Genomic DNA, 25,028 nt, shown 5'->3' on the forward strand with positions numbered 1-25,028 from the left:
ACACACGCGCATACACTCACCCAAACACAGACCTCACACACGCACACACACTCACCCCTATGGACGCACACACGCACACCCTACCCCTATGAGCACCTCCGAGAGACAAAGCCGGCAGTTCTTGAGAGATTGACGAAATCACCACAGACGCCTCGCTATTGACGGGTACGTCACCTAACTACTAGTGAAAGAATAACGCCGATTAAACCCTAGAATAAATCCAGGTAAATGTGAGCACTCATGTCAAGTCTAGGACTTGAACCTTGGTGGGCTGGTTCCACCACAAGGAACCACACCACCTGAGTTAGGCTCAGTTCACTGCAAGTACCATCTTTTTAGGAATAGAGGAGTATTGTTTTCATGGTAGAAAAAATTAACAAAAATATCACTAGTAAGTTACTTAATACTATTGAGTTGCTTGGACAACCAGACATAAAAAAAATCCCCTAACTCTCTAGCATAAGCTTTTCTCTCGTTTGCCTTTGATCGATCAGCTTGAGATCATCTGTACAGAAGACATTGTTATGCTTTCCATCTTAAGAATTGGAAAGGGGCGCTGCATTTTGTCCAAAAAACTTACTCACCATTAATATGCATAAGAGTGGGCGCTCGGTTACAACGAACCAATCGGTTTGGTTCTTCGTGTTTTCAAAAAAATTGGTTTCTCAAAATCGCTAACCGATCTGTTCCTCCCAAATATGCTAACTTAAAATTCAGTTCAGCAGAAGTTCGGTTCGGTTGTCGGTTTTAACCGAATAAAACCGAGATATGCAGTATTGAGAAAAAGTGCCACCATCGCTGCGGGCATGCAGCCATCCTACCTTGATGCATGGCACCAACGGCCGCCGCTCGCTGCTGCTAGAGTCGGCGTGGCGCCGATGGCCTCCGGGAGATCGGGACATTGGAGGTCGGCAGACAGGAAATCAGGAGAGGAATCGACAGAGAGTGAAGGGATCAGGAACATGAGATGAGAGAGGGAAGGGAATCGGCAAATAAGGACTGGAGGTCGCACGTCGTGCCGTTGTGGGTCGAGGAGTCGTACAGTTAGTTTAGGCATTTCGGTTAACCGAGGTCAATGAACAAACTGAATGAAAAAGTTTGTTCTTCAGAACTCTAAGCTGAAATTTTGATCGGTGTTTCGGTTTCTGTCCAATCGGCTTTGGTTCTCGATTTTTAGTGATCGGTTTCGGTTTCTCGGTTTTTATGTCCGTCCTGAAATATACAAGGGCCTAACCGGACAAAGAAAAACGAACAATATATACTCATCCTATACTCTTGTTTACTTGACCATGACTTAAACATGCATGAAGTTGAACTGGGTAACAAACTATTTTATCAACAATGCACTGTATGTGTCGTGACCCGCGAGGATCGTCTTTTGACTCTCATACCGGGGTAAATATATTTATACTCCTGGTGAAAACGCATCCCAGTGTGCACAATTTCGATCATTAGGATTTGAATTTTGATAAAATTAGGGTTATATATGCCTCCACAACTATAGCTCTCACGGTCTCACCCCACCAAGAAGGTAGTTCTCATTCCAAAGCGGCGATTTTAACGGCTCCGCCATGTGCCGGTGCTCTGCATGCCTGCCACGTGGCATTGGGTCGGGTAATGATATATGTTATGGGTCAATCGTATATGGTATGAGTCAATGATATATGGTATTGGTATATGATACGAGTCAATGATATATGGTATCAGTCAATGGCATGTGGTTTTGGTATATGGTATAAATTAATGGTATATATATATGATATACTTTATGGTATATGGCATAAGATGCCACGTGTCAGCACATGGCTGGTTGCATGCAGCACATGGATGGTTGCAGGTTGGTGGCAGACTACCGCTAGGTAGCGGAGCCGGCAGACAAGTGTTTACGTTCTCATTCTACCTCTTGCAGTAATGTGCCTAGCACCAACTTAGGAACCAAATTGTATATGTAGAGTTCCCTTGTCGACCAGCCGATCTTTAGCAAAGCAAAATACTACAATATGTTCACTATATTGATCTGTATAAAAAGCACATCTTTGGCCTGGCATGATTAAAGACCATGTATGAACAAACTAAAGATTGTCTTCCGGCATTACATATAGCATCCAGAGAACTTTAGTGTCTAATCATTGTGTAGCCTATTTAATCTCCCAAAGGTATGTAAGGTGTGAACATGGTTGATTTATTTGTCAATGGCTCCCAATACACTAGTGGTGAAAACACACTCCGAAAACTTTTTCTAAAGAAAAGCTGTAGTCTAATTAATGTAGGGATCCTTCTCATCCCTCTTTTTTTAGTTTCGTATCATCTTCTATCAAGGATATGATGATTATTAGGTGATTAGTAGTTTAGGGTTCATGAGGATCTTTGAACAATGATGATTATTAGTAGTAGGTATTAGTTTAGGATTATTCATAAGGGCCCCCTGCTGCAGTTATTTTTGTAGCTTGGACAAAGTATGCAGGGGTCATACGGAGCGATCTTGGCCTGTGGATGCATGATAGAAAGCAGCCAATCATGTGGGTACATTCTCTCAGTTTAAGCACTCATGATTTAGACACTTAAACCCATATAGATATTGTATCCATTCTTTTGCTTTAATCAATTTCTGCAAATATCCAGCGTGCTGTGAGCATGTATGCATTCTCAAACCATCTAGCCAGTAAAATCCGGACTTATGTGTAAATGCACGGGTTGAACTCTTAGCATTCCGGTCGGCCTCCGGTCTCCGGTCAAGAAGGCCGTTTTTTTCTTCTTCACCCTTTTACCTTTTTTTACTTTTCACCATCAGGCCAAGCTAGGTCCAACACCGGCGGTGAGATTTCAGCGTCCGAAGGAGTCCAGTCATGTCAAGCTGATGTAACTCGATCTCCATGGCTGACTGAAAACAAATATTACTAATCCTTCCTTTCCTAAAGTGTCCATGCTTATGCACTTTCTGTTGCCTTGCTTGGTGAACTGATCAGTCTGCAGTGTGACCGTGCTTTCTTTGACTCCGGCTGCTTTTTTTTTTTTTGCGGGGAGACTCCGGCTGCTTTAAAGCTCCTTGGCTACGACTTTTCCTTTCTTGAAACTCTTTTTGTGTTTGTGCTATTTGCCAGTACATACATGGTCTTGTGTGAAATGCAGGGTTTGTGATGGGCTGAATTTACCTAGGGCCTTGTGACTTCGGTAGATGTTGGGTCTCCTCGATTCACTTCAGGCCCAAGAATCCATGATATAGATCACCACAGACTTGAATGTGCCCAGTTCATGTTCTTCGGCCTCAGATGTGGAGTGTTTTCGGGCGTCCGTGGATGTACTTGGGCTGGGCCCGCTTTTTCTCAATAAACTGCACGCCGATTTGGTAAAGTACACCAACCAGCATCACAACAAAGTGGATTCATCTTTCTAGAGCACTGCTAAGTACAACAGGCGTACGATTTTGTTACAACAATGTGTCTTCCCTAGATGAGGAACAAGGCTATTTCTACTCTCTTTTCCCGAGGAGATGAGTTGATTTCATGAAATTTTCACTCCAAAATTCCAAACATGCTCTAGTAAACCGAGTCATGTCTGAGTGGACAGACAACTGCTAATTTCGGTGTTGAGTTAGTACCTGCAGGCTGGAGCTGCATGCAGGATGCAACCAAAGAGACCGGCGGCAGGTGATGCGTCTCTTCAATAAAATGAGGATGTCCCTCTCTGTTGCCTACACTGCATGCAAACTGCCAATTAACTTAAAGGCTAAGAACACACTGACTGATGAGAATCCCAGGAGGGACACTTGGATCTTGTTTTTTTTCTTATCCTTTTTACATTCTGACTGCAGAAAACCAGAAATTACACAAATGTGCAACTTGATTAGCCTCTCTACTCCACACTGGTTCTTTGTTTCTTGTTGCTGCTGCTGCTCTGTTTTTTTCTACCTCCTGCCTTTTAATCTCTCTGTTGTTCTTCTTTTTTCTCTTTGGATCTTTTGTCATGTTGCAATTGATAAAAAAGGGCCTGTTGTTATTATGAGACGTGGCCCAGCACCAAACGGTGACAGTACAGGTGGGTGGCCCAGTAGTGTTGGCCCTTTCTTCTCTGGTCATCATCCCATTAAAATCCCATCGCCCTATCATTGCTTTGCTCCATCGACAACTCGTCGGTTGCCAATTTATTTCCCTCGTTCCGTTGTCATTCATTCATACCAGCGGGCCGAGGATTCCCAAAGCAATTTCTCAGCAGTTGTAGAGTTTACCTGAGTTTCCACGAAAACCTTATTTACCCTATGTTTTACTTGGACTGAAGTATAGTAGTCCACACGCGCTCCATGGACTTCTTTGAAAGACAAATGACACTAACACCTTGTTTGCGGTGTAGCTTAAGGTACCATCCAACGGTTAAGGAGGTGGAACCGCTATTGCTTTGGAAAAATGGGAGGTGGATCCCCTCCTGTAAAGTCAGTGACTTTGCAAACACTGACATGTAAATTGCAAGGGGACCTGCTTCCAGAAAAATGATACTCTTGCCCACGTGAGTAGTTGAGATAAAACTAGCTACTATTAGATGAAATAGAACGGTTACTGTTGGAGATGGCTTTCAAAGTATCATCCATCAGGAGATGTCAATTATATCACCTCTGAATGATCTAAATGATGTTCAAGTCAGAAAGAACTAATTCTTCTGCAAATATACATACCTTTACAAATTGTGGTGGCTACAAGTCAATAAAAGTGTCTTTTAAGGACTAGATGCTATCAAACAATTGAAGTACAGTACCAAATTTTTTCTCTAACGGCATATCCAATGAAAACCACCCAACTTTATGGTGAAAATTCTATGGGAAACTGATGTAAAGTTCAAAAGAAATCTCAAGAAAGTAGCATGTGTTGGGGAAATGATGTTCTATATACCTGTAAATTCAAGTCGGAAATCAATTGTGTCTGGCATCAGAAAAAAAAAAACTGTCCAAGAGATGGCTATAGGCTTGGAACAGCTTTAAACGGAAGCGGGTGGGACAAACGACATAAATCCGGTGGGGCAAGCGATTTTTTGTTGTGCTTAATTTATTTCAGAATTTGATGTGCAAAAATACACATGAAAGCAGAGAAAAATGAATAGTGTAAAACAGAGACAGGTAGATTGGTTTGGAATTGCGCATCTCTCCTAGGGCTAGGGCTGGCCATGTCTCCATTATAGCCAGAGATTGATCTTGTCGAGTTACAAGATTACAGCAGTTAGGATTCGGATAGAACCGAATAGAGATAGAGTTAAGTTAGATTCTAACTACTCTAGATTACAGCCGTATCACATGCGATTCTAACCGATCGATCTGTACATCTCATGCAATAGTTTAACACCCTCCCACAATCTAAACCAGGGAATGAAGGTTTAGATTGCGTCTACATTTAAGGAACGGTTGCAATGGCAATGGCTTGGTGAAGATGTCGGCCACTTGATCTTGAGAGGAAATGAACTTGATCTGTAGCCGCTTCTGTGCAACACGTTCACGAACGAAGTGAAAATCCACCTCGATATGCTGGTCCGCGCATGAAAAACAGGATTTGCCGATAAGTATGTTGCGCCAAGGTTGTCACACCACAGGACTAGGCTGCGATCTGACATGAGACCAAGCTCGGACAGCAAGGATTCCACCCAAACAAGGTCGGCAGTGGCATTGGCTAATGACTTGTACTCCGACTCCGTGCTTGAGCGTGATACCATGTCCTGCTTCCTTGCACTCCATGCAATCAAGTTACTCCCAAAGAAGATTGCATGGCCTCCAGTTGAACGCCTATCATGAACACCTCCACCATATCCCATCACACATGTCATCTTTGGCTAATTTTTTTAAAATAATATGATTTTTTAATCATTTTCAAAAATAATACGCGTTTTTCAAAAATTTCAAAAATAATACCGCCTCGGTCTCGCCCAAGCCGAATGGACCCAGTCGACCTGGCCCAAGCCGATTAGGTCCAGTTGGCCTCGGCCAGGCCGACTGCAGGCCGGCTGCTCAGCGTGCGGGGCCCCCACGAGGCGCTTGGCTTGGCCCAGACCGACTGAGCCCAGTCGGCCTAGCCTTGGCCGACAGGCCAGTCGGCCTAGCCGTGGCTGAAAGGCACCTGGTGGGCCGCGGGCGGAATCTTCCTTTTTCTTTTCCCTTTCCCTTCCTCCCTTCCCATCCCGTGCGCGAGCCCAGCCAGACGCCCCCGAGCCCCTTCTTCTTCCTGCTCGTGTTCTTCTCTGTTCTTCCTTTTCTCCTCAAATGCCCCCATTTTCTAGCCCTAATTACTGCATCTTGATCCCATTTAACCCACAAAATCGCATCCCCTACCTAGTTGGCACGCAAAGACATCTCGATCTACTGTTTTCATAGGCCATGTAGAGCTAATTTTGTGGTGCAAACTTGGAGCAATGGTGGTGGTTTGGAGGAGTTTGGAGGTGGTGGTGGTGCTCATCCGGTGACTGTGAGGCTGCTCGAGGTTGGGGTTCACATGCTTCAAGGGTAAATCCTAATCTCTCACGTATTTATCCTATAATGTATATGTTTATGAGGATACGTGTGTATGTATATATAGAAGTATGTTTTAGCGTTTGGTAGTGCTCATTATTTTGGACAACGGTTAATGTCGTACTGCTTAGTATTTGATGCGTCTAAATATTATGGCCGGTAGTAATATGTTTTGATAGACTAGATTTTTTTTATACCGTACTGTTTAGTATTTGACGCGTATTAATATTTTAAATCTGCTGTACTGCTTAGTATTTGACGCGTCTAAATAGTATGGCCGGTAGTAATATGTTTTGATGGGCAAGATTTTATTTATGCCGTACTGTTTAGTTTTTCACGCTAATATGCGTATTGTTTAGTATTTGTCGCGTATTACTATTTTTAATATGCCGTACTGCTTAGTATTTGACGGTCTTAATATTTTTTATATGCCGTACTGCTTAGTATTTGACGCGTCTAAACATTTTTTTAGGCATCAGAGATGTCCGGTGTAGTGAAGTTTGTTTTTTACTACGGTTCCGATACTGTCTTCACAACTGAGCACGGAGCTGATCTGAGTCACTTTAAGTATGCGGAGTTGGATCTAACGGCCCCTCAAACATCAACGTTTACTCAGTTGCAGGAATGGTTGGTACGATGTTTAGCGCTCAATCCTGAAACATACACCGTCCGTGTGCAAGCATTGTGGACCAAGTCAATTTCAAATATTTTCTGGGTTTTGAGGCCGATAGACCGGACATCAAAGTGGGTGCGCTGGTTAGAAAGTTGCGAGAAAAGGGGAACTACACCTGTCGCCTTAATCTAGGTTGTCGCTCATGAGACCAATCTAGCTGAAGGCGAGGATGAATCAAGTTATGACTTGTCCAATGCAAACTCTGTGTCGAATGCTGGAGGTGGTGGTTATGAATCAGGCCAGAGCTCCGGGGCAGTAGGAGAGGATGAGTACACTGGCGAGGCAGATGCGGACGAAGAAGATGGTCACTTGCAGAACCAGATGGAGGATGAAGATACAGATGGTCGTAGTTCTTATGACGATAAGTCTCATGAGTCAGACGAAGAGGAGGTGCCGATTCCTGCATCATGGAATCAACACTTCTCTTCAGCTATGACCGTGAACGATGGGCACGACTCTGCATGGCAATATCATCAGAACAACATTGCGAAGGGTGCCAGATTTCCTGACAAGAAACATCTGTAGGATGCAATAATTGCTTGGGCAATGTCCACGCAAAGGGTTTTCAAAACAACAGTCTTTTCACAAAAGTATCTGACAATGGAGTGCGAACAAATAGATTGTCCCGGGAGGGTGCATGTCTACGTTCCTAAGTATGACACAGATTGGGTTGTGAGTGACTTGGTGTTGCACACATGTGTCATTCCCAGTATGCCTCAAGACCATCGTAACCTCTCGTCAACGCTTCTTGCTCGGTTGCTTTACACGGAGATAATGGAGAGCAAAGCAATGGAAGTGAAGGCCATCATGCATAAGGTCAAGGTAAGGTTTAAGTACAACATTTCGTATGGCAAGGCTTGGAGGGCTAAGCAGAGGGCTCTTGAGGAAAGATTTGGTTCGTTTTTCGACTCGTACGACTCTGTTGTCTGCCTCCTCCATACACTACAAACCCGTAATCCAGACACCTATGTCGACATCCAACACTTCCTGCACCCAGAGTATCCAACTGTGAGGGTGCTGCAACGACTGTTCTTCCCTTTCGGTGTATGCGTCCAAGCTTTCCATCATTGTCGACCGGTGATATGCGTAGATGGCACTTTTCTCACTGGCAAATACAGGGGGCAGATCTTGACCGCCATTGGTCAAGACGGCAACAATAAAATCGTTCCGCTCGCATTTGCTTTCGTGGAGGGTGAGAACACTGAAAGTTGGTTATGGTTTTTCAGGCAGCTCAAGAGAGCAGTTGTGCATGATAAGCCGAATGTGTGCATCCTTCATGACAGACATGCAGGCATACTCAGTGCGATAAGGACACTGACAAACCCTAGGCCTGATGAACAGACTCCATGGCAGGACATGTAGAGTCGTTGGTGCATGCGGCATTTGGGGGCCAACTTCTTCTCGCAGTTCAGGAACAAGTCACTTATGAATCTATTCAAGAAACTCTGCAAACAGAACCAACAATGGAAGTACACTAGAATACGTGGTTATCTTGATGAGTTCACGAAGAAACATGTTAGGGAGAGGACAACGGCACGAAATGCAGCGGTAGCAGCACATGTAGCAACAGTGGCTGCACAGACAACAGTTGGAACAGGACCATCTGAGGAAGAACCTGTTGGGCTTTGTGACTTGCCAGGGTTTGACCCACCCGGCACTAGGAGAAGGGTTGGGAGGCAGATTCAGCAGTGGATAGAGCACGAGCCTCTGGAGCGGTGGTCTTTGCTGCACAACACACATGGCGCTAGGTACAGCGTCATGACTACTAACCTGGCAGAAACATACAACTTTGTCCTAAGGGGAGATAGGGCTTTACCACTTACAGCCATCGTCGAAGGTATTTTCCATGGCGCGGTGAAGTATTTCAGAGATAGACACCAGAGAGCTGAAATGCATATCATGAACAACCCAAATACACCGTACTGTGAAAAGATTATGAAGTACATGGATGAGAAGATGAAAAAAGCTAGGTCTCATACTGTCGTCGTTGCCAACTGACAAGTTCGGCGTTGGAAATGAATTGAGGACATAGGAGGTGAAGATTGAAAATGAAGCGTGGCCAACGTGTGAGTGCACCTGCAACAAACCAAAGTTGCTTCACCTTCCTTGCTCACATGTATTTGCTGCTTGCGGGCAGCTAGAGATGGACGCAATCTCATTTGTGTCTCCCTATTACCTGAAAGAGTCTGTGCTTAGCACATGGACGGGTGAGATGCTAGAGTTTCGTGCAATGGACAATTTCAACAAGGTAACCCTTGGTGAAAGGCGGTACATCCCTGACCCTGGGCTACTGCGGACAGGCACAGGCAGACGTCCGTCCAGGCGCATCCGAAATGATATGGATGAATCTGAAGCCGGAGGACCGTCACGACAATGTTTTCTATGCAACCATTTTGGCCATAGGGACACTTATTGTCCAACTTTCGGTACTGGCAGAGCTACTGCTCATGGAAGAGGGAGACGTGGACGACGAGGGAGAGGAAGAAACTAGACTATGGCCTTAATATGTACTCTATGTGAAACTATGTGTTAATTTGTACTATGTGTGGAACTATGCTATAATTTGTACTCTATGTGGAACTATGTTTTAATTTGTACTATATGTGAAACTATGTGTTAATTTGTACTCTATGTTTTAATTTGTACTCTATGTGGAACTAAGTTTTATTTTGTACTCTGTGAAACTATGTGTTAATTTGTACCCTATGTTTTAATTTGTACTCTGTGTGGAACTATGTGTTAATTTGTACGCTTTGTTCAACTATGTTTTAATATGTACTCTCGGTTTAACTATGCTTAACTTTGTATTGTATGTCTAACTATGTTTATAAATGTTGCAGGTACAAAATGAAGAGAGTATCATTGCTATCTCCGGAGATTGAGAGTAAGCATCAGGCTGCTCGATTGGTGGCGCATCCTGGGAGTGTCGAGCCCCTTGTCACGCGCAATCCTAAGGAAAATTGGATGATACACTCTGCCTGGATTCAGCGGTATTTATTCATTCATCCCTTGCATGTCCATTTTACTTATTCATCCCTTGCATGTTCATTTTATTTATTCATCTCTTGCATGTCCATTTTATTTATGCAGTTTGAAGTGGGCTGGCCTTTTACCTTTCGCACGACTTGTTGAGGCAACTCGTGCGGAAATGGTAGAGGGTGAGCGTCGAGGTTTCAACTCTACACGGCTACAAATTGACCACTCGCTGCTGAGCTGCTTACTGGATAGATGGAGGCCCGAGACACACACGTTTCACTTTCGGTGGGGAGAGATGGCTCCTACTCTCTAGGATGTGTCGATGCTGCTGGGACTACCATTGGTGGGTGATCCCATAGGACCGTTGCAGGCACCAGCTAATTGGCAGGAGGGTATGGCACTACGTTTTCAAGGTATGTGTTAATGTGTGCCCTACGTTTTCAAGGTATTCTTGCTGGAGCTGGGCCACTCACCTCGGAGGCTCACGGACCTAAGCTAGATTGGTTGCTCAATTACCAGGTTAGATCGATGTGTTTTAAGTTAATATATCTAAGAGCATACCTCATATACTTGCATGGGTTTACTAACATTTGGTTTTTGTTGCATGCAGATTCAGAAGTTTGGGTATCCAAAGACCCAAATGACTGAGCCTCAGATCACTCGGAGCCTTGAGGCATATATAATGTGGCTTCTCGGGAAGGTGATGTTCACCGAGAACCACGTCACCACCATTAGCGCACGCTACATCCCTATTGCAGTGGAGATCGCGAATGCAACTTGTGGTGACGACATCACACGGAGGAGTTGGGGTTTGGTTGTCTTAGCGGCTACGTACCAAGGTATGTGCAATGCTTGCCAGCTTGCGTCGCCCAAGTCAGCCCTGTTTGGATGTCCTTTATTGTTGCAGCTCTGGTCGTGGGAGAGGTTTTCTATCGGCCGATCAGACGTTACGGGTGATCACCCTAACCCTGAGCAGGAGTTGTTTGACTTAGAACACATCGACCTGCCTACTTTCGTGACAATTTAGACACGTAACAAGGTATGTCAAATGTGAAATTTATACATTAGTTTACATAAACCAGTCCTGGCTTAGACGAATGGAGGAGAAGCTACGCTCTGTTTACGCGGCTATCACGTGCACCCGCACTTCGGACGTCGTTCACCACCAGGCATCCGTACGGCCCCCTCGTCCCTCCACGCACCAGCAGCGGCCACGTCAGCAGGAAGCACCACACCTCCGACACCACCCGCGTCCACGTCTACCAGAGCAGTCGACGCCCAGGCCACCACCTCCTGAGCAGGCTGGAGGTTCGTCGTGGCACCAGCCGCAGTCTTCTTTCGACTATTGGCACCAGCAGCAGCCCTCTTTTGAGGCTGGAGGTTCGGCGTGGCAGCAACAGCCCCCCTCTTTTCAGGCTAGAGGTTTGGCGTGGCAGCACCAGCAGAGTCCCAGGATGAACTTTGAGTTTCGTCCACAGACCCAGCCACAGGGTATGTATATTTCTATCTATTGTGTTCATTACCATGACTGCTACACAATTCTAATGCTAAGTACTTTCCCACATGCAGGAGCCTACGGGCATTAGTCGTTGTCCGAACCCTCGTGGGGTAGTGAGCAGGATCACGCTCAAGGAGAGGACTATTCTGTCCAACACAGCTGGATGTTCAATACTCCGCCACCAGACCCCACACAGGAGGATACACAGTATCGTGAGGATGGGTCCGTGATTCCTTCGCGCAACGTTGTGCCACCTCATAGGTATGGCTGCACCACACCACAAGCACCCTCGGAACGCCGTCCCAGACGTCGTGCCTGATATTTGCATGTAGGACCTATGTATGAGACATATTTCTACCTATGTGTGAGACATATTTCTACCTATGTATGAAAGAGACATGTTACTATTTTTCGCATTCTTATTCAAGTTACATTTGCAAATAAAAAACGGCAGGACTGAAATACATATGCAATAGAAAGACTGAAATTAAAACCGACAACTTAAAATAAGATAACCTAACTCTAGCCCTACGAAGATGAAGTGCTCTTGCCCTTAGACGATGATGTGCTCTTTCCCTTCGACGGTGCAGTACTCTTCCCCTTGGACGATGAAGAACTCTTACCCGTTTTGCTTGGCATGAAGATATCTTCATCGGACGATGATGTACTCTTCCCCTTGGATGATGATGTGCTCTTTCGCTTCGACGGTGCAGTACTCTTCCCCTTGGACGATGAAGAACTCTTACCCGTTTTGCTTGGCATGAAGATATCTTCATCGGATTCCTCCTCTTCAACCCATAACAATGGATGTTTTCTAGCCCATTGTAGGTATGACTCACTCTTACCTTCACTGTGCTTCTTCCACCTTGCGTGCAACCTTAGCAGTTCTTGTCGTATCTCTGTAGAAGTTCTCAATGACAAATTGCACCTATATAATTGATGGCCCAGCTCAGTTAGTAGGGTGTCACTACTAATGAGTTCGTCCCATGGAACTATCCTATTGTCTACCTTGAAATCACCGGCTAACCACAATAGCTCATGGGACATACCTGACCAAAATCTACGATCATCTAGGAAGCCGGACGACATCTTCCCAGACGAAATGGTGAGACTACACTTCAATACCATGGACGGTCTTTTATAGTTACAGAAGATACAAATAGATGGGAAACAGTGGCGGGAGAACCAGGCGGGAAACGGTGGCGGAAAAAACAGGCGGGAAACGCTGGTGGGAAAAGGAGGCGGGAAATGGTGACCGGAAAAGGAGACGGGAAACGGTGGCGGGAGAATGAGTTTGAGAGCCTATAAATACCTCATCTTCGGTAGTCATCCAAGCATCCTTCCCACTACTGTTTTTTCCAATATTCCAGTGTCCCCCAATGAGTTTGCCTTGCTCTGACCAGGGCGAGAGGCCGAGGAGGATGAAAGATGCGATGTTGCCTCGGGGGGTGGAACATCTCAGGTATTGGTGCGGCAATCTATGCAAGGTGAAGGAGGTGACAGATTTTTCAGATAAGCTGGCCATGAGGTTTTTCATGTGCGCGAACTATGAGTATGAACCACCTGTCCCGGTTTCGCCGTACGACAAGCCTCCGGTAAGCACATTTAGGTGTTCTAAAACATGTTTTCTGTGTCATAATAGATTTGTAACAGTAGGCTTTTTTGTAGTCTCCTCTGCCCCTATGCATGTGGTATCGTTGGATTAACACGGAGATGCCGGATTGGGCGGTGGAAGAGATCAAAACAAGGTCCCGAAATGCATGGCAGCGTTTCCACGTGGAGGAGCGTGCGGAAAAAGCTACAGCCCAGGAGAAATAGAAGCAAGAGAGAGAGCTGAAAGAGCATAGGGAGGAACAACGTCGTTCGATTGATGAAACACTAAGGAAAAACAGGGAGAAAGCGCTTGAGATGCAAGAGGAGGAACGAAGGTGCATGGATGCTCGTGAGGCAGAAAGGGAGAGGCAAAGAGAAATGGCCGCCGTGGCAAAGGTTGCAGAAGAACGTGGCGATACGAGCGGAAAATGGCCTAAGTGGACTCAGTAGTGCTTGTGTTTCAAATGTATTTGCTATCTTTAATTATGTCCAATTGTGGTATTATCAATGTATGTTAATTTAATCGTGCCTTGGTTCCGTAACCAGCACATTATCGATGTATGTTAATTTATCCAAATTTATCCAAATGTCAAGTCTTTCAGTTCAAACAAACCGCAAAGAATCGACACAAAAATTGTCCAGCACATTATCGATGTATGTTACTCTTTATCCAAGTTGTCAAGTCTTTTAGTTCAAAAAACCGCAAGGATTCGAGACAAAAAATGGGCCTCGGCCGTGTATGCGTTGATCATGCAACGAACTAGTGGCGAAGCCTAATTACTTCCAATCGGATTCGGCGTGTTACTTTTATCCAAGTTGTCGAGTCTTTTAGTTCAAAAGACTGCAAGGATCCAAAACAAAAAATTGGCATAATTACTTTCAATCGAGCTGGCCGAAACTGACAGCGCCAGTCGGCCTGGGCGAAGCCAACTGGGCTTCAGTCGGCCTGGCCCAGGCCGACTGCCTCGTGGGGGGCCCGCACGCTGAGCAGCCTGCCTCCAGTCGGCCTGGCCGAGGCCGACTGGGCCTAATCGGCTTGGGCCAGGCCGACTGGGTCCATTCGGCCTGCGCGAGGCCGAGGCCGTATTATTTTTGAAATTTTTGAAAAACGCGTATTATTTTTGAAAATGATTAAAAAAATCGTATTATTTAAAAAAAATTAGCTCGTCCGTACATCTCATTTTTTTTCATTCAATCAAATGGAGAGAAAAAAATAGTGTGAAAAGAAAGAGGGGGAAGCACTCTCAGTTCTCAGCTAAAGCCTCTCTCAAGTCTCATCAACAACAAAATTAAGTGTTCCAATGGCAGCTGGCCGGGTTGTTAGCTAGCTTAATTACCACCATTTATAGCTAATTGAACATTGCACTCTCTCTCTAAAGTTGCAATGTTAGGTAACTCCGCAGTAATCTGAACAATCAAGATTAACCACACAAATCCCGTGATGTGATTACTGCAGTAATTTCTGGTCGTTCTTTAGAAGAATTTGGCCAGGTTTAAGAGAAGAGAGGAATATATAGTGTTGAAATTTCAAAGTTCCAGAGTGTTGTGATAATCTATACTATGTTAGTCGGCACTAGATTAGGCCACTCCCAATGCATCGTTCCTTAGGTGTTGTCTCTTGCCACACAATTAATGCGAATAAATCATATCCCCAATCCATTGTTTCTTAAGGTGGTATCTAAAGTAGCAGCTATTTAATAACTTTTGCGAGAGAGTTAATGATTTTGAGTTGATTTGCGTGAAGAGACGGTCGCTAGCATAAAAGACAGTTTCATCGTTAAGAGGATGTCATGTCAGTAAAATGCCTAAGATGACGTGCTAAAAGACAAGTATTGGGAGTGGTCTTAGTAATATAAACATGAACGGAACGTGAAAAGGTATTCCTTTCACACGACATTGGTTGATGAATAGGGCTACACATCGTTTTCTGGGGCCAAATTAGGACTAATCACTTTTTCTGGGTGTGATAGTTTAAGTTTATTTTTTTTAGCTTGAGATGTTTGCATTATCTCCTTTCCATACAACAGTTGCGCATATACCAATTGCACACCAACTATTATTTCTTGACAATGCTATTCAACTAACAATTCATAATATATGTTTGCAAACCTAAAGTGGCCTTCGGGCCGTCATGCCATGCTTCGGCGAAGACGGTGGTCAGTGGTCATTGGAGCTTTGCCCGGCGCCCGCATCAAGCAGGCGACACAGGCGATGATCAGGATGCAGGAGTGAAACTATTACAGCTCATTTGTCATCCATTATTTCATTTCATTTGGTAAAAAAAGAATTTCATTTCTTTGAATTTGAATTTCTAGTTCAAAAATCATGTTTTTCTATCACATGGATTTGTAGAACGGGAGACAATTCCAGAAAAATGATGACTTTTAGAGAAAAATTGGGATTAGTTCTTCATAGAATTTGAGATTGAATTCATGTGGCCAATTCCGTGCCAACCAAACAAGTTGGTTTATGGAATTCAAAATGAATTCAAGAATTCTAACCCCAAATGATGGTGTCAAACTAGTTGTAACATATATTTTCCAACCCTTCATTTGATCAAAAGCTTCCTGATAGTTTCAAGAAAGAGATACCTGATGCTATCCGTGTTCGATTCGACTTCAACACATTCATATTTGTATACGTACTATCCGTTTATCCGTGACTGACTCTGAGTCCAAAAAAAAGTTATGAAGTCTGTTTTCAAACCTACAATGATGCCAGAGAAAAACCAAGTAAAATAATGAAAATACATGACATATATATCGTCTTCCCACAAGAGGCCAAACTTTGGAATTTAGCGGATTATTTTTATATAGCATGTGTTTATGAAAAAAAAGAAAATAATCATACTCCACCTATCATCATTATAATAAGCTAGAGTTAAGTAGATAAAGCCTCTTAAATAATAGTGTAAAAAAGAGCCTCTTGAATAATTTCTCAAGTTTCACAAACTCAACTGCTTTGCAGCTCTCCACTTCTACTGTTCTAATGAAACCCAAACAGCAAAAAAGAAGATGGAAGTAAAAAACGAGAAAGGAAAAAAACGAGGGAGAAAGGGACCCAAGACTAAGAAAGACTTGCCTTTTTCTATTCCAACTCTCTCTTCCCCCATCTCTGCTTCTCCTTCTTCTCCTGCACAGTCCACACTGTTCCTCTGCTCCTCCTCTCGATCCCCAAATCCCAAGCTGACCAACCGAGCCCGCGCCCCGCATGGAGTGGACGGCCCCGAAGCCCGCCACGTCCCCCCCGACCCACCTCCTCTGGGACTGGGGCGACTCCGCCGCGCCGGGCTCCTCCGGCGACGCGGCGGGGAGGCGCGGGAAGGAGAAGCGGGCGAAGGGGGAGGAGGGCGGCGGCGGCGGCGGAGGAGGAGGAGGAGCGGTGGTGAGGTGCCAGGTGGAGGGCTGCGGGGTGGAGCTCCGCGCCGCCAAGGATTACCACCGGAAGCACCGCGTCTGCGAGGCCCACACCAAGTGCCCCCGCGTCGTCGTCGCCGGCCAGGAGCGCCGCTTCTGCCAGCAGTGCAGCCGGTGGGTGTTTCCTTGATGCTGCGAGATTGGCCGCGGGAGCTGTGTTATTGTGCTCTCGGTGCTCCTGCTCGTCGGACCTTGTGCTTTTCTTGCCTTCGATTGCTCTAAAGTCTAAACTGCTCGCAACTTTCTGCGATTGCTTTTGCGCGACTTTGTGTGTGCCTTAATTCCGGAAGCGCAAAAGTTCTGCGAGTTCGTGTCTACCGGCAAATTTCTTGCGCTTTCTTAGGCCAGGATGCATCGCGCTATGCTTTAATTGCGTGATTAGTTAGTCGATTAATCCGTGCAAGCTTGTGTTTAATTTGATGTGCTTATTGTTAGTGGGGTTTGGAAATCCTGGTGCTTTAGCCTTGAGATTATTTTGGGCGAGGGAGTACGGCTTGTTACCAGATTTGGGAAGAGAAGATGCCTTTTGCACCCACGATTAGTGCAATCTAGTGTCTACCTGTGGAAAATCGTACTGCATGGGTGAATGGCTGCGCCATGCATGTTTCCAGTTTCGGCATGTCTGGCCCCTGTCCTCTATATCGTGCATCTTTGGGAGGAAATTCTCTTGTGCTGTGGCTGTTGTGATTGAATTACTGTGTGGAGATCTGTCTTCCGTGCATACTTTTAGATGATTGTTAGTTTGTTACTTTGTTAGCCTATACAAATAACTGGCTCTGGTTTTGCGGATTGATTGGGTTTTGGTGATCAAGGTTCCATGCCCTGTCGGAGTTTGATGAGAAGAAGAGGAGCTGCCGGAGGCGACTGTCTGATCACAACGCTCGACGACGAAAGCAGCAGCCAGATGCATTCTCCTTCGCACCTGCAAGGCTGCCATCAACGTTGATATTTGGTAATTTATCCATTAAGTCGTTAATTATGCAAGATTTGAATTTTCCTTACTCGCAATTTGATTGTCATTGCTCATTACAGATGATAGACGACAAATAAGTTTTGTCTGGAATAAAGGTCCACCTAGCCATGTAAGGCCTTTCGCATGTTCTCCATGGGAAAGCCCATCTGAATTCAAGCTCTCACAAGTGAAGAACACGAGAGGAGTGTCAACCAATGGACAAGTTCATCTGGACAAATCTCATCTATCGAATGCTGTTCCAACACTGAGTCATGACATGGATGAGCTGTTCCCAGTAAAAGGTATGATTTCTCAAACATTTTGTAAACTACCATCGATGAAGAAGATGCTATATGATTTCTTGGTGGCTTAACACATTTATATTTATTAAAAAGAAGTGTTTTAATCTTTGAAATGTTACTTACGTGGTGTTTGAGATGCCAAACTCTGGCCCTACTCTGGAAAGTGTAACTGGCATGCTAATATCTCATATATTAACTCATATAGAATAAGTTATGGCTAATCATAGCATTATCAAAAGCCGGAGCTCATGCATACTTCAGCATACTGCCAACTGACCAACCATAAAAGAGCAGTAATCCCAGTGCTATTTAGCTGTAAAAATGTTGTTTCAGTTCACTCACTCGAACCAGTGAGGGAGATACTTCTTTATCTTCAATATTCTCGACTAATTCTTCAACATATGGGAATCTTACAGTGAAAGACTTACTTGTAACTCCTGCTCATGGCTGTTTATAGTTTCCGATAGGATTTTATTATCCTTAATAGAACATTAGGATTGGATAACCATGATTCCATGGCTTATTTCATATTGGTCTTCTATGCATTAATTGCAGAAATTCTTCTCTTGAAATGAGTCCCTAGAAATATATTTTATCATTGCTAGATGTATTTGTTGATCTTAGATACAAACACATGATGCCACTAGGCTTATGAATTTGAGTACATTCATTGTAGATAACGAAATGGAGTGTTATATGAAAATAAAAAACAAGGAGGTTTTATTCAAGATTTGTACTCCCTCCGATCCATAGTAAGTGTCTCAGATTCTGTACTAACTTAGTACAAAGTTGTACTAAGCTTGAGACACTTATTATGGATCGAAGGGAGTATCAAAATATGTGCTATGTGGAGTTGTGCTGCCTCAATAATGATATACACTAATTTTTCCTACTCCTGACACATAAACTTCAGTCTGCTATACTTGGATATGTACATATGAGAGCTTTATCAAGATGCTTACAACATGACTAAGCAGTACCATGAATATTACATTAGAACAACTTGCACCTGCATTGGACTAATTTGGTTTTTAGTATAGCTGATATATACTGTTTCATTGGTAGATAGCAGCCCTGGCATCTGAAGTAGTAATTATTGTTTCTATTTACCAAAAGTTGACACAATAGTGGTCTGAACATCACAAATTTGAAGCTACAATCAATATTGATATTGTGGCTACACAGCTAGGTAACGCGTACAAAGTGTTTTTAGATTTAAATGTTTGTTCCATTTAACAAGATGATGTCAATGCAACACTCAAGATAATGCACAGACGACAGCTTAGGAACTCCCAAATTCACTTTGGGATGTCTAATGTCCAAACTCCTGAATAAAGAATAACAGAGTATTGAGTCTCATGCTCCAACCAATTAATCCCAAAGCTTAAGCTGATGAGGCAAGGTGGGCAATGTACTCATCCTTCAACCTGGAGGCTAGTTACATACTGCGTAAATGCTTGCCAGCAATATCTGCTCAATTGTTCTTGTCATGTATCTCAAATGCATATGAGCCACAAGATTTTTTTGTTCAGCGTTCTAGACATCTCTGCTACCAATATTTGGATGTTCTTGGGTGTCCATACATTGATGAGGGAATCCTTTGATGGACTGATTGATTGATTCTGCAGGTCCCGATGCATCTTTAGCTGCTTCAAAATTAGATGGAGCACCGGATCTTCAGCATGCTCTCTCTCTTCTGTCAGCTAGTTCTCGTGGATTACCTGATCCTGCACAGCAAGCATCTTGTCTTGTCCAATTCTCCGGTGCCAGCCAAAACAGCCGGGGCCTTCATTCATCACATGGAGTGAGCTCTGCGTCGGCACCCTGTGCTGAAGGACAGCCTATGGCGCCGTCGCCTCACCTCGTCCGTTTTACCGTGGATGGCACCAGCAGTGGCTATGACACCACATTCTTCGGTCTAAACAAGATAAATTAAGGCGTGAAATGTACCGGCCTTTTTGGCTATTTTGGATCAATAGCCAAGAGCTTTTGCAAGAACTGCTTCTCTCGACGGTGTAAAATCTCACTGTTAATGTTACCTAGCTACATCAGCATTAATCTGTTTTTGTACAACCCTGCTGTCAACTGTTGGCTCTTCGAAACCATCGGATGAATTTGGACATGATTTTGTTTCACAAATTGTGCCTTATATATTTTTCTTTTCTTCTCCCTGTCAAGCCATTACACCTGTAGTTTCCTCGCATTTTAAAAATAAAGTGCAGTGTCCCTCGCAATTCCATGGCTACATTCTACGCATCATCAGTTTTAATAGAAGTACGAAAGTATATTGTGTATGTTATAATCACGGCTAAAGTTTAGAACGCAAGACGACTAGTCGATTAATGTTAGCATCGAACTAATTGATTGTTTGAGGTGAAATCAGCAATGCATTTTGGAACTAAAATTCAGATTACCTGCCATATGGTGGCCTACACCTGAGATGACTGATCATATGTGATGTATATTTTACACAAAGTTGAAGTTCACATGTTGAATTGGTCAATCGGTTGTTTGCACTGATAAGTCATGGGTATGCCAGGTTATATTAGTAGGTGATTTCATGATAATAAATCATAATACTAGATTAAATTTATTAGATTACTCTATCAATACTTGATAAAAGTTTATATCGCGATATGTTTTTTTGACTTTGTAACGATATTTGATTAGTAAGTGTTTGGTTCACCATCAGTCATGCATGATGTTAGTAGCGATAACTAAATTTTAAGATCACATATTGACACGTAGAGTCTCTTCAAGTATCAGTTTATAACTCATTCTTGCAAATATGTGGAATGTAGATTACGACGAATGGAGCTGAACTTAGGGCTTGCTTGTTTGGATTACGTCCTAGTGCGATAGCCCAATGGCAGCTGAACATGGGGACATTGGAACATGTGCATGCAAGGTGTTTGGTTGGCGTCCCGACTAGGCAGCATGCGCCTGAGTTAGGTCATCAAAATTGGTCTACTGAGCCCGGCTGTTTCTAGCGCTAGTATTTCGTCGGACTGGGCAGCAATTTTTGTCAGGTATCTTGTCCTGGCCTCTAACCAAACAGACCTTTACTACTTAATATTCTCATGACTCACGAAGAAAACAATGGAAAAAAAATTAAGATGTTGCAATATATTGACCACCTAACGGCATTTGTTACGTTTGGTACCGTAAAAACAAATATTAACGTATCACTGATTGTAACATAATGATCTATGTGGGTCTTAAATTTTGGACGTATCACCTAACTGATGTGGTTAGAGTGGTACTGCTCCTCGGATAATAGAATAAACCGAAAAGGAAGCTTCCATTACATACAGAGGTGACGAGACTAATTAGAGGATATGTATGATAGTTAATTTGATATTTTGTTGTATAAATAACACCAATTTGTCTTGAGCATGGAGAGAGAACAGCCTGGTTTGACCTCTAATTTAATTATATTTGTTTTCTAGAACGTGCACACACATACACACATCAAAGAACAGATTAATCATAAAACTCGAGGTAAAGAAAACGATCTTGTCTCCTCAAAGCAAACAGATCAAACAGACACAGATGCAGATGAAGAACTGAGTCACCGTCACAGTTGTCTTCACAAAAATCTGGGTGGGTCAGCTGGGTGTGTGGCTGATACCGAGTCAGAACAGCCAGGACCTGCCACTATACAATTCAGCATGTTGCTATTTCCAAATGGAAATTGCCAGCCCCATAGCACCGTACACTTTGGCGCATAGATATGGATCAAGTGGATGTGGTTTGACTATGCAGGAGATACTGATTGATCCAAATTGAGGTAACCAAGCAAGAATCATCTGAAATCTGAAATGCAAAGCGCGACACAGAAACACTTGCGAGTACAAGACAAGCAGATGTTATTAACATAGGAAAGCTCCATCACATCTTGTTAGCATACAAGGCAACATCTATACTTCATAAGATATTACTTTTACATGGAGGCGTGCAACTTACACGAGACAGAATGCACACCGATAAGCCTAGAGACTTCTGTAAGAGGCACACAGAACCCACACACTGATAACAATGAATATATTGAGATTGCCTCTTTTCTTCATTCTTCCCTGATTTCTCACTAATCCCCGCTGCGACCATCTAAACCTTTCTTGAATTTTCAGTCGGTAGTCATGGGTTCCGCGACACAGCAGCGGAAGCGTGCTTTACGGACATGGCTCACGACCTCCATCTCCGCATTCTCAAGCATGCACACGATCTCGGTAAATGGTGGGCGGACTTCAGGGTTCGCATCCCAACAGCGCGTCATGATATGGCTTAGAGAAGGTAGGCAATCATGTGGGATTACTGGACGAGCGCCCTTATTTACAACAGCAAACGCCGCCTGAACAGCTGTCATTTTTGTGAAAGGAAGCATCCCAGTTATAAGCTCCCACAAGACAATCCCAAAGCTATAGACGTCAACTTTGTGATCATAAGGCCTATGCTGGATCATTTCCCTGCGAACAAAAAAGATCAACCACTAACACATCAAGTATATGCACAGTATAATGCTAAACTCTTGTAGAGAAAATTCACAATTGCAAAAGCAGCTGGGTACTGCTGTTTCAATACTCAATAGTAAGCAAAAACACATATCCCCATTTGTCCATGTAAGCAAAGACAATTTAATCCATGCAAGCAAAAAGGGAACACCATCTGCTGGTTACGTTACTGTGCAGGCTAGTCCCCCCACTATGCCCCATGGCCAGAAAAATATTTGCCAATCCAATGTCAGCAAATTATCAGTTTGGTCTATAATGGAGCAATATTTTTTACAGCGAAACGATTGAAACTGCCATACAACAGACTTGCTTCATTAATAATTAAATCATAATAATAATAAATTTACCTGCTTCATTAAAAAAATAGTAGCAATAAAAAGGGGTTGGTTATTCAGGTTAGTAATCATGAAGGTATTGAGTAGTTAACAGTTCTATTTAGCACTACCAAACTGACTAAGGGAAATTGTTATGTAGCATGTACTGTTTAATTTTTTGAAAATCCGGTGAATATAATTAGAGCATCAGAGTATAATGTGACGGAAAAAAATCTCTGCACATCAGAGTTTGTAAATGCCACTCTTCATGCCAACAGATATTGACAAGCAGTAGAACCTCTACAGTGAAGATTTGGCAACTCATGAGCCAATACAGGAGTTGGCAAATGCCATGCCAAACACTATGGATTCAAATATATGAAGATAAATATGTACATAGGAAAATAAACAGGGGGGAAACTTACGGTGCCATCCAGCGGTAGGTTCCCGTCTCTGGTGTCATCCCTTCTGTTTTCACTTCAATACGAGCAACTCCAAAGTCAGCAATCTTAATGGACCTGTCTGCTGCAATAAGTAGATTATCTGACTTCAGATCCCTGTGGATAAATCCCAAGGCATGCACATAGGCCATTCCCCGGGCTACATCCAATGCTTGTTTGACAGCCAGCCTCAAAGGTACCGCCTTGTTCTGCCTTCTTGCAAGGAACTGCCGGACTGAGCCCCCTTTTGCATACTCAGTAACAATGCACCACACGATTGACTTCCTGCAAGCCCCTATAAACCTTACAATATTTGGGTGCCTCAGTGTTGATAACATCATAACTTCTTGCACAAACTGCTGTTCCAATGATCGTGCTCTCTCGGTGTCATTCTCAGGCTTCTCCAGCAGCTTAACTGCAACATCTTCTCCAATGTATGTTCCCCGGTACAGCTTCCCAAAGGCCCCTTGGGCAAAAGGAGCTCCCATGTCCAACCTCCCCAGATCAATGGCCCACTGCTGGTACTCGCTAAGTATCTCCGTTGGATGACTCGGGTCCATCAAAACCCGTGCCAACGCATCTTCATTTAGAGTTTGTGCAGCCACACGGTTGGGGCGGAAGACGCTGTTGCCAACCGAATAGTTTGCAGTTGGGGCATCACGGAGGCCTGGGTGCTTAAGTATGACAGTGCGGGACTCGTTCGAGCCCACGCTGCTGTTGTCCACTGACATGGTAATGGAACCACCGGCATAATTGGAGAGGTTGTAGTTGTCGGCGCTGTCCACGGACATGTGGGATCCCTCCCCAGCCCCAATCTTATGATAATAGGGCATGTTGTTGAAGCCATTGAACTCATTTTCTTGCATCCCCTTGCCACCGCCGCCGATCATGCCGTGAAACCGAGCCCCCTCAGCCATGTGAAAAGATGGGATGCTAATATCTGAGCTGCTGCAGATAGCACATCCTCACGCCGGAATGCCCTCTTCTGTCCACCCGCTAGCCCCTACGATCACAGATAGCTGAACCAGTGAAACCAGCCATTAAACACACACACACAAAAAAAACATGCAATCCTATATGAAGAACAGAGAAATTATTGCTTCATCTACTACCAACAAACATTTTCTAGATATGACAGGACACAATTTCTCTGCCAAAGAAAGTTGAGAAGTTTACTCATTTTGCGCAAACTACATATACACCACGCATCTACATCCAAACTTTAAAAGCCTTTCCCCCAAAAAAAGAACACGAAATTTCCTCCAATCCCGTCACAGCTCGATCGCTCCTCCCTACAAAATTCCGCAAACAGGCGCAACAACCCAGCAAACCGTGACGCCAAAACCAACTATCCACTTCCTAATCGCGCAAAAGAGCAACAATCGACCAGTCAAACAGACATCCGTGCCGCTGTTCCCCCAAAGCTGGGCGGATTTGGGGGGCCGAATTGGGCCTGAGCCGAGGGGCGACTCACCTGAGCAGGACGCTAGACGATCGGGCAGGCGGCGAGGCGGAATCGACGCCGGGGAGGAACGAGGGGGCGTCTGGGCGGAGAAAGATTCCGAATTGGCGTGTGGGGTTTGCTGCTCGGTGTTGGTTTGCTTTCTCCGGAGACCGGAGCAGAGAGACGACTCGAGACTGGGAAAAGGAGAAGAGAGAGAGATGGGGGGAGGTAGGGAGGGATGTGAACGAGCCGAGATACGAGCCGAGCTGGAAGCAGTCTCGAGTTCGGCTCAGCCAAGGGCTCGTTTGAGCTAAATGGCAAGTGGGGTACAATAAAAATCCAACGGGTTATTATTCATTTATTATGACGTGGGTTGTATAAAACCACCGCATCTAAGCCAAGATAACGGAGTGAGTTGCATAAAACCA

At 44.2% G+C, this 25,028-nt stretch overlaps 2 protein-coding genes across 3 annotated transcripts; one reads left to right on the forward strand and one right to left on the reverse strand.

Annotated features, from left to right (window-relative positions):
* Positions 1–16,323: 16,323 nt before the first annotated feature.
* On the forward strand, positions 16,324–20,068 carry LOC100823377 (squamosa promoter-binding-like protein 4). Its single transcript, XM_003570320.4, has 4 exons — positions 16,324–16,751; positions 17,450–17,589; positions 17,670–17,891; positions 19,520–20,068. Exons 1-4 carry the CDS (start codon positions 16,432–16,434, stop codon positions 19,825–19,827), a joined length of 990 nt encoding a protein of 329 aa, XP_003570368.1. The 5' UTR covers positions 16,324–16,431; the 3' UTR covers positions 19,828–20,068.
* Positions 20,069–21,736: 1,668 nt separating this feature from the next.
* On the reverse strand, positions 21,737–24,812 carry LOC100824911 (serine/threonine-protein kinase STY13). Of its 2 annotated transcripts, none has more exons than XM_003570325.4 (3): positions 24,631–24,812; positions 23,142–24,159; positions 21,737–22,357 (listed from the first exon to the last, which is right to left on the reverse strand). In XM_003570325.4, the coding sequence occupies exons 2-3, from the start codon at positions 24,071–24,073 to the stop codon at positions 22,018–22,020; spliced, it is 1,272 nt and encodes a 423-aa protein (XP_003570373.1). In that variant the 5' UTR covers positions 24,074–24,159; positions 24,631–24,812; the 3' UTR covers positions 21,737–22,017. The 2 variants fall into 2 exon arrangements, with proteins under 2 accessions (XP_003570373.1, XP_014756922.1); XM_014901436.2 differs by having other exon boundaries at positions 23,142–24,175.
* Between the last annotated feature and the right edge of the window lie 216 nt (positions 24,813–25,028).

The sequence above is a fragment of the Brachypodium distachyon genome, chromosome 3 (genome assembly GCF_000005505.3).
Source record: "Brachypodium distachyon strain Bd21 chromosome 3, Brachypodium_distachyon_v3.0, whole genome shotgun sequence".
Classification (NCBI taxonomy): domain Eukaryota; kingdom Viridiplantae; phylum Streptophyta; class Magnoliopsida; order Poales; family Poaceae; genus Brachypodium; species Brachypodium distachyon.

What these genes read in the sequence shown, in the direction of transcription:
- LOC100823377 (XM_003570320.4), top strand. Translation starts at nt 16,432, where the DNA reads ATGGAGTGGACGGCCCCGAAGCCCGCCACGTCCCCCCCGACCCACCTC. An exon ending in TTCTGCCAGCAGTGCAGCCG is followed by an intron (nt 16,752 to 17,449) that starts GTGGGTGTTTCC and finishes TTGGTGATCAAG; the next exon opens with GTTCCATGCCCTGTCGGAGT. An exon ending in GCCATCAACGTTGATATTTG is followed by an intron (nt 17,590 to 17,669) that starts GTAATTTATCCA and finishes TGCTCATTACAG; the next exon opens with ATGATAGACGACAAATAAGT.
- LOC100824911 (XM_003570325.4), bottom strand. Translation starts at nt 24,073, where the DNA reads ATGGCTGAGGGGGCTCGGTTTCACGGCATGATCGGCGGCGGTGGCAAG. An exon ending in ACCTACCGCTGGATGGCACC is followed by an intron (nt 22,358 to 23,141) that starts GTAAGTTTCCCC and finishes TTTTGTTCGCAG; the next exon opens with GGAAATGATCCAGCATAGGC.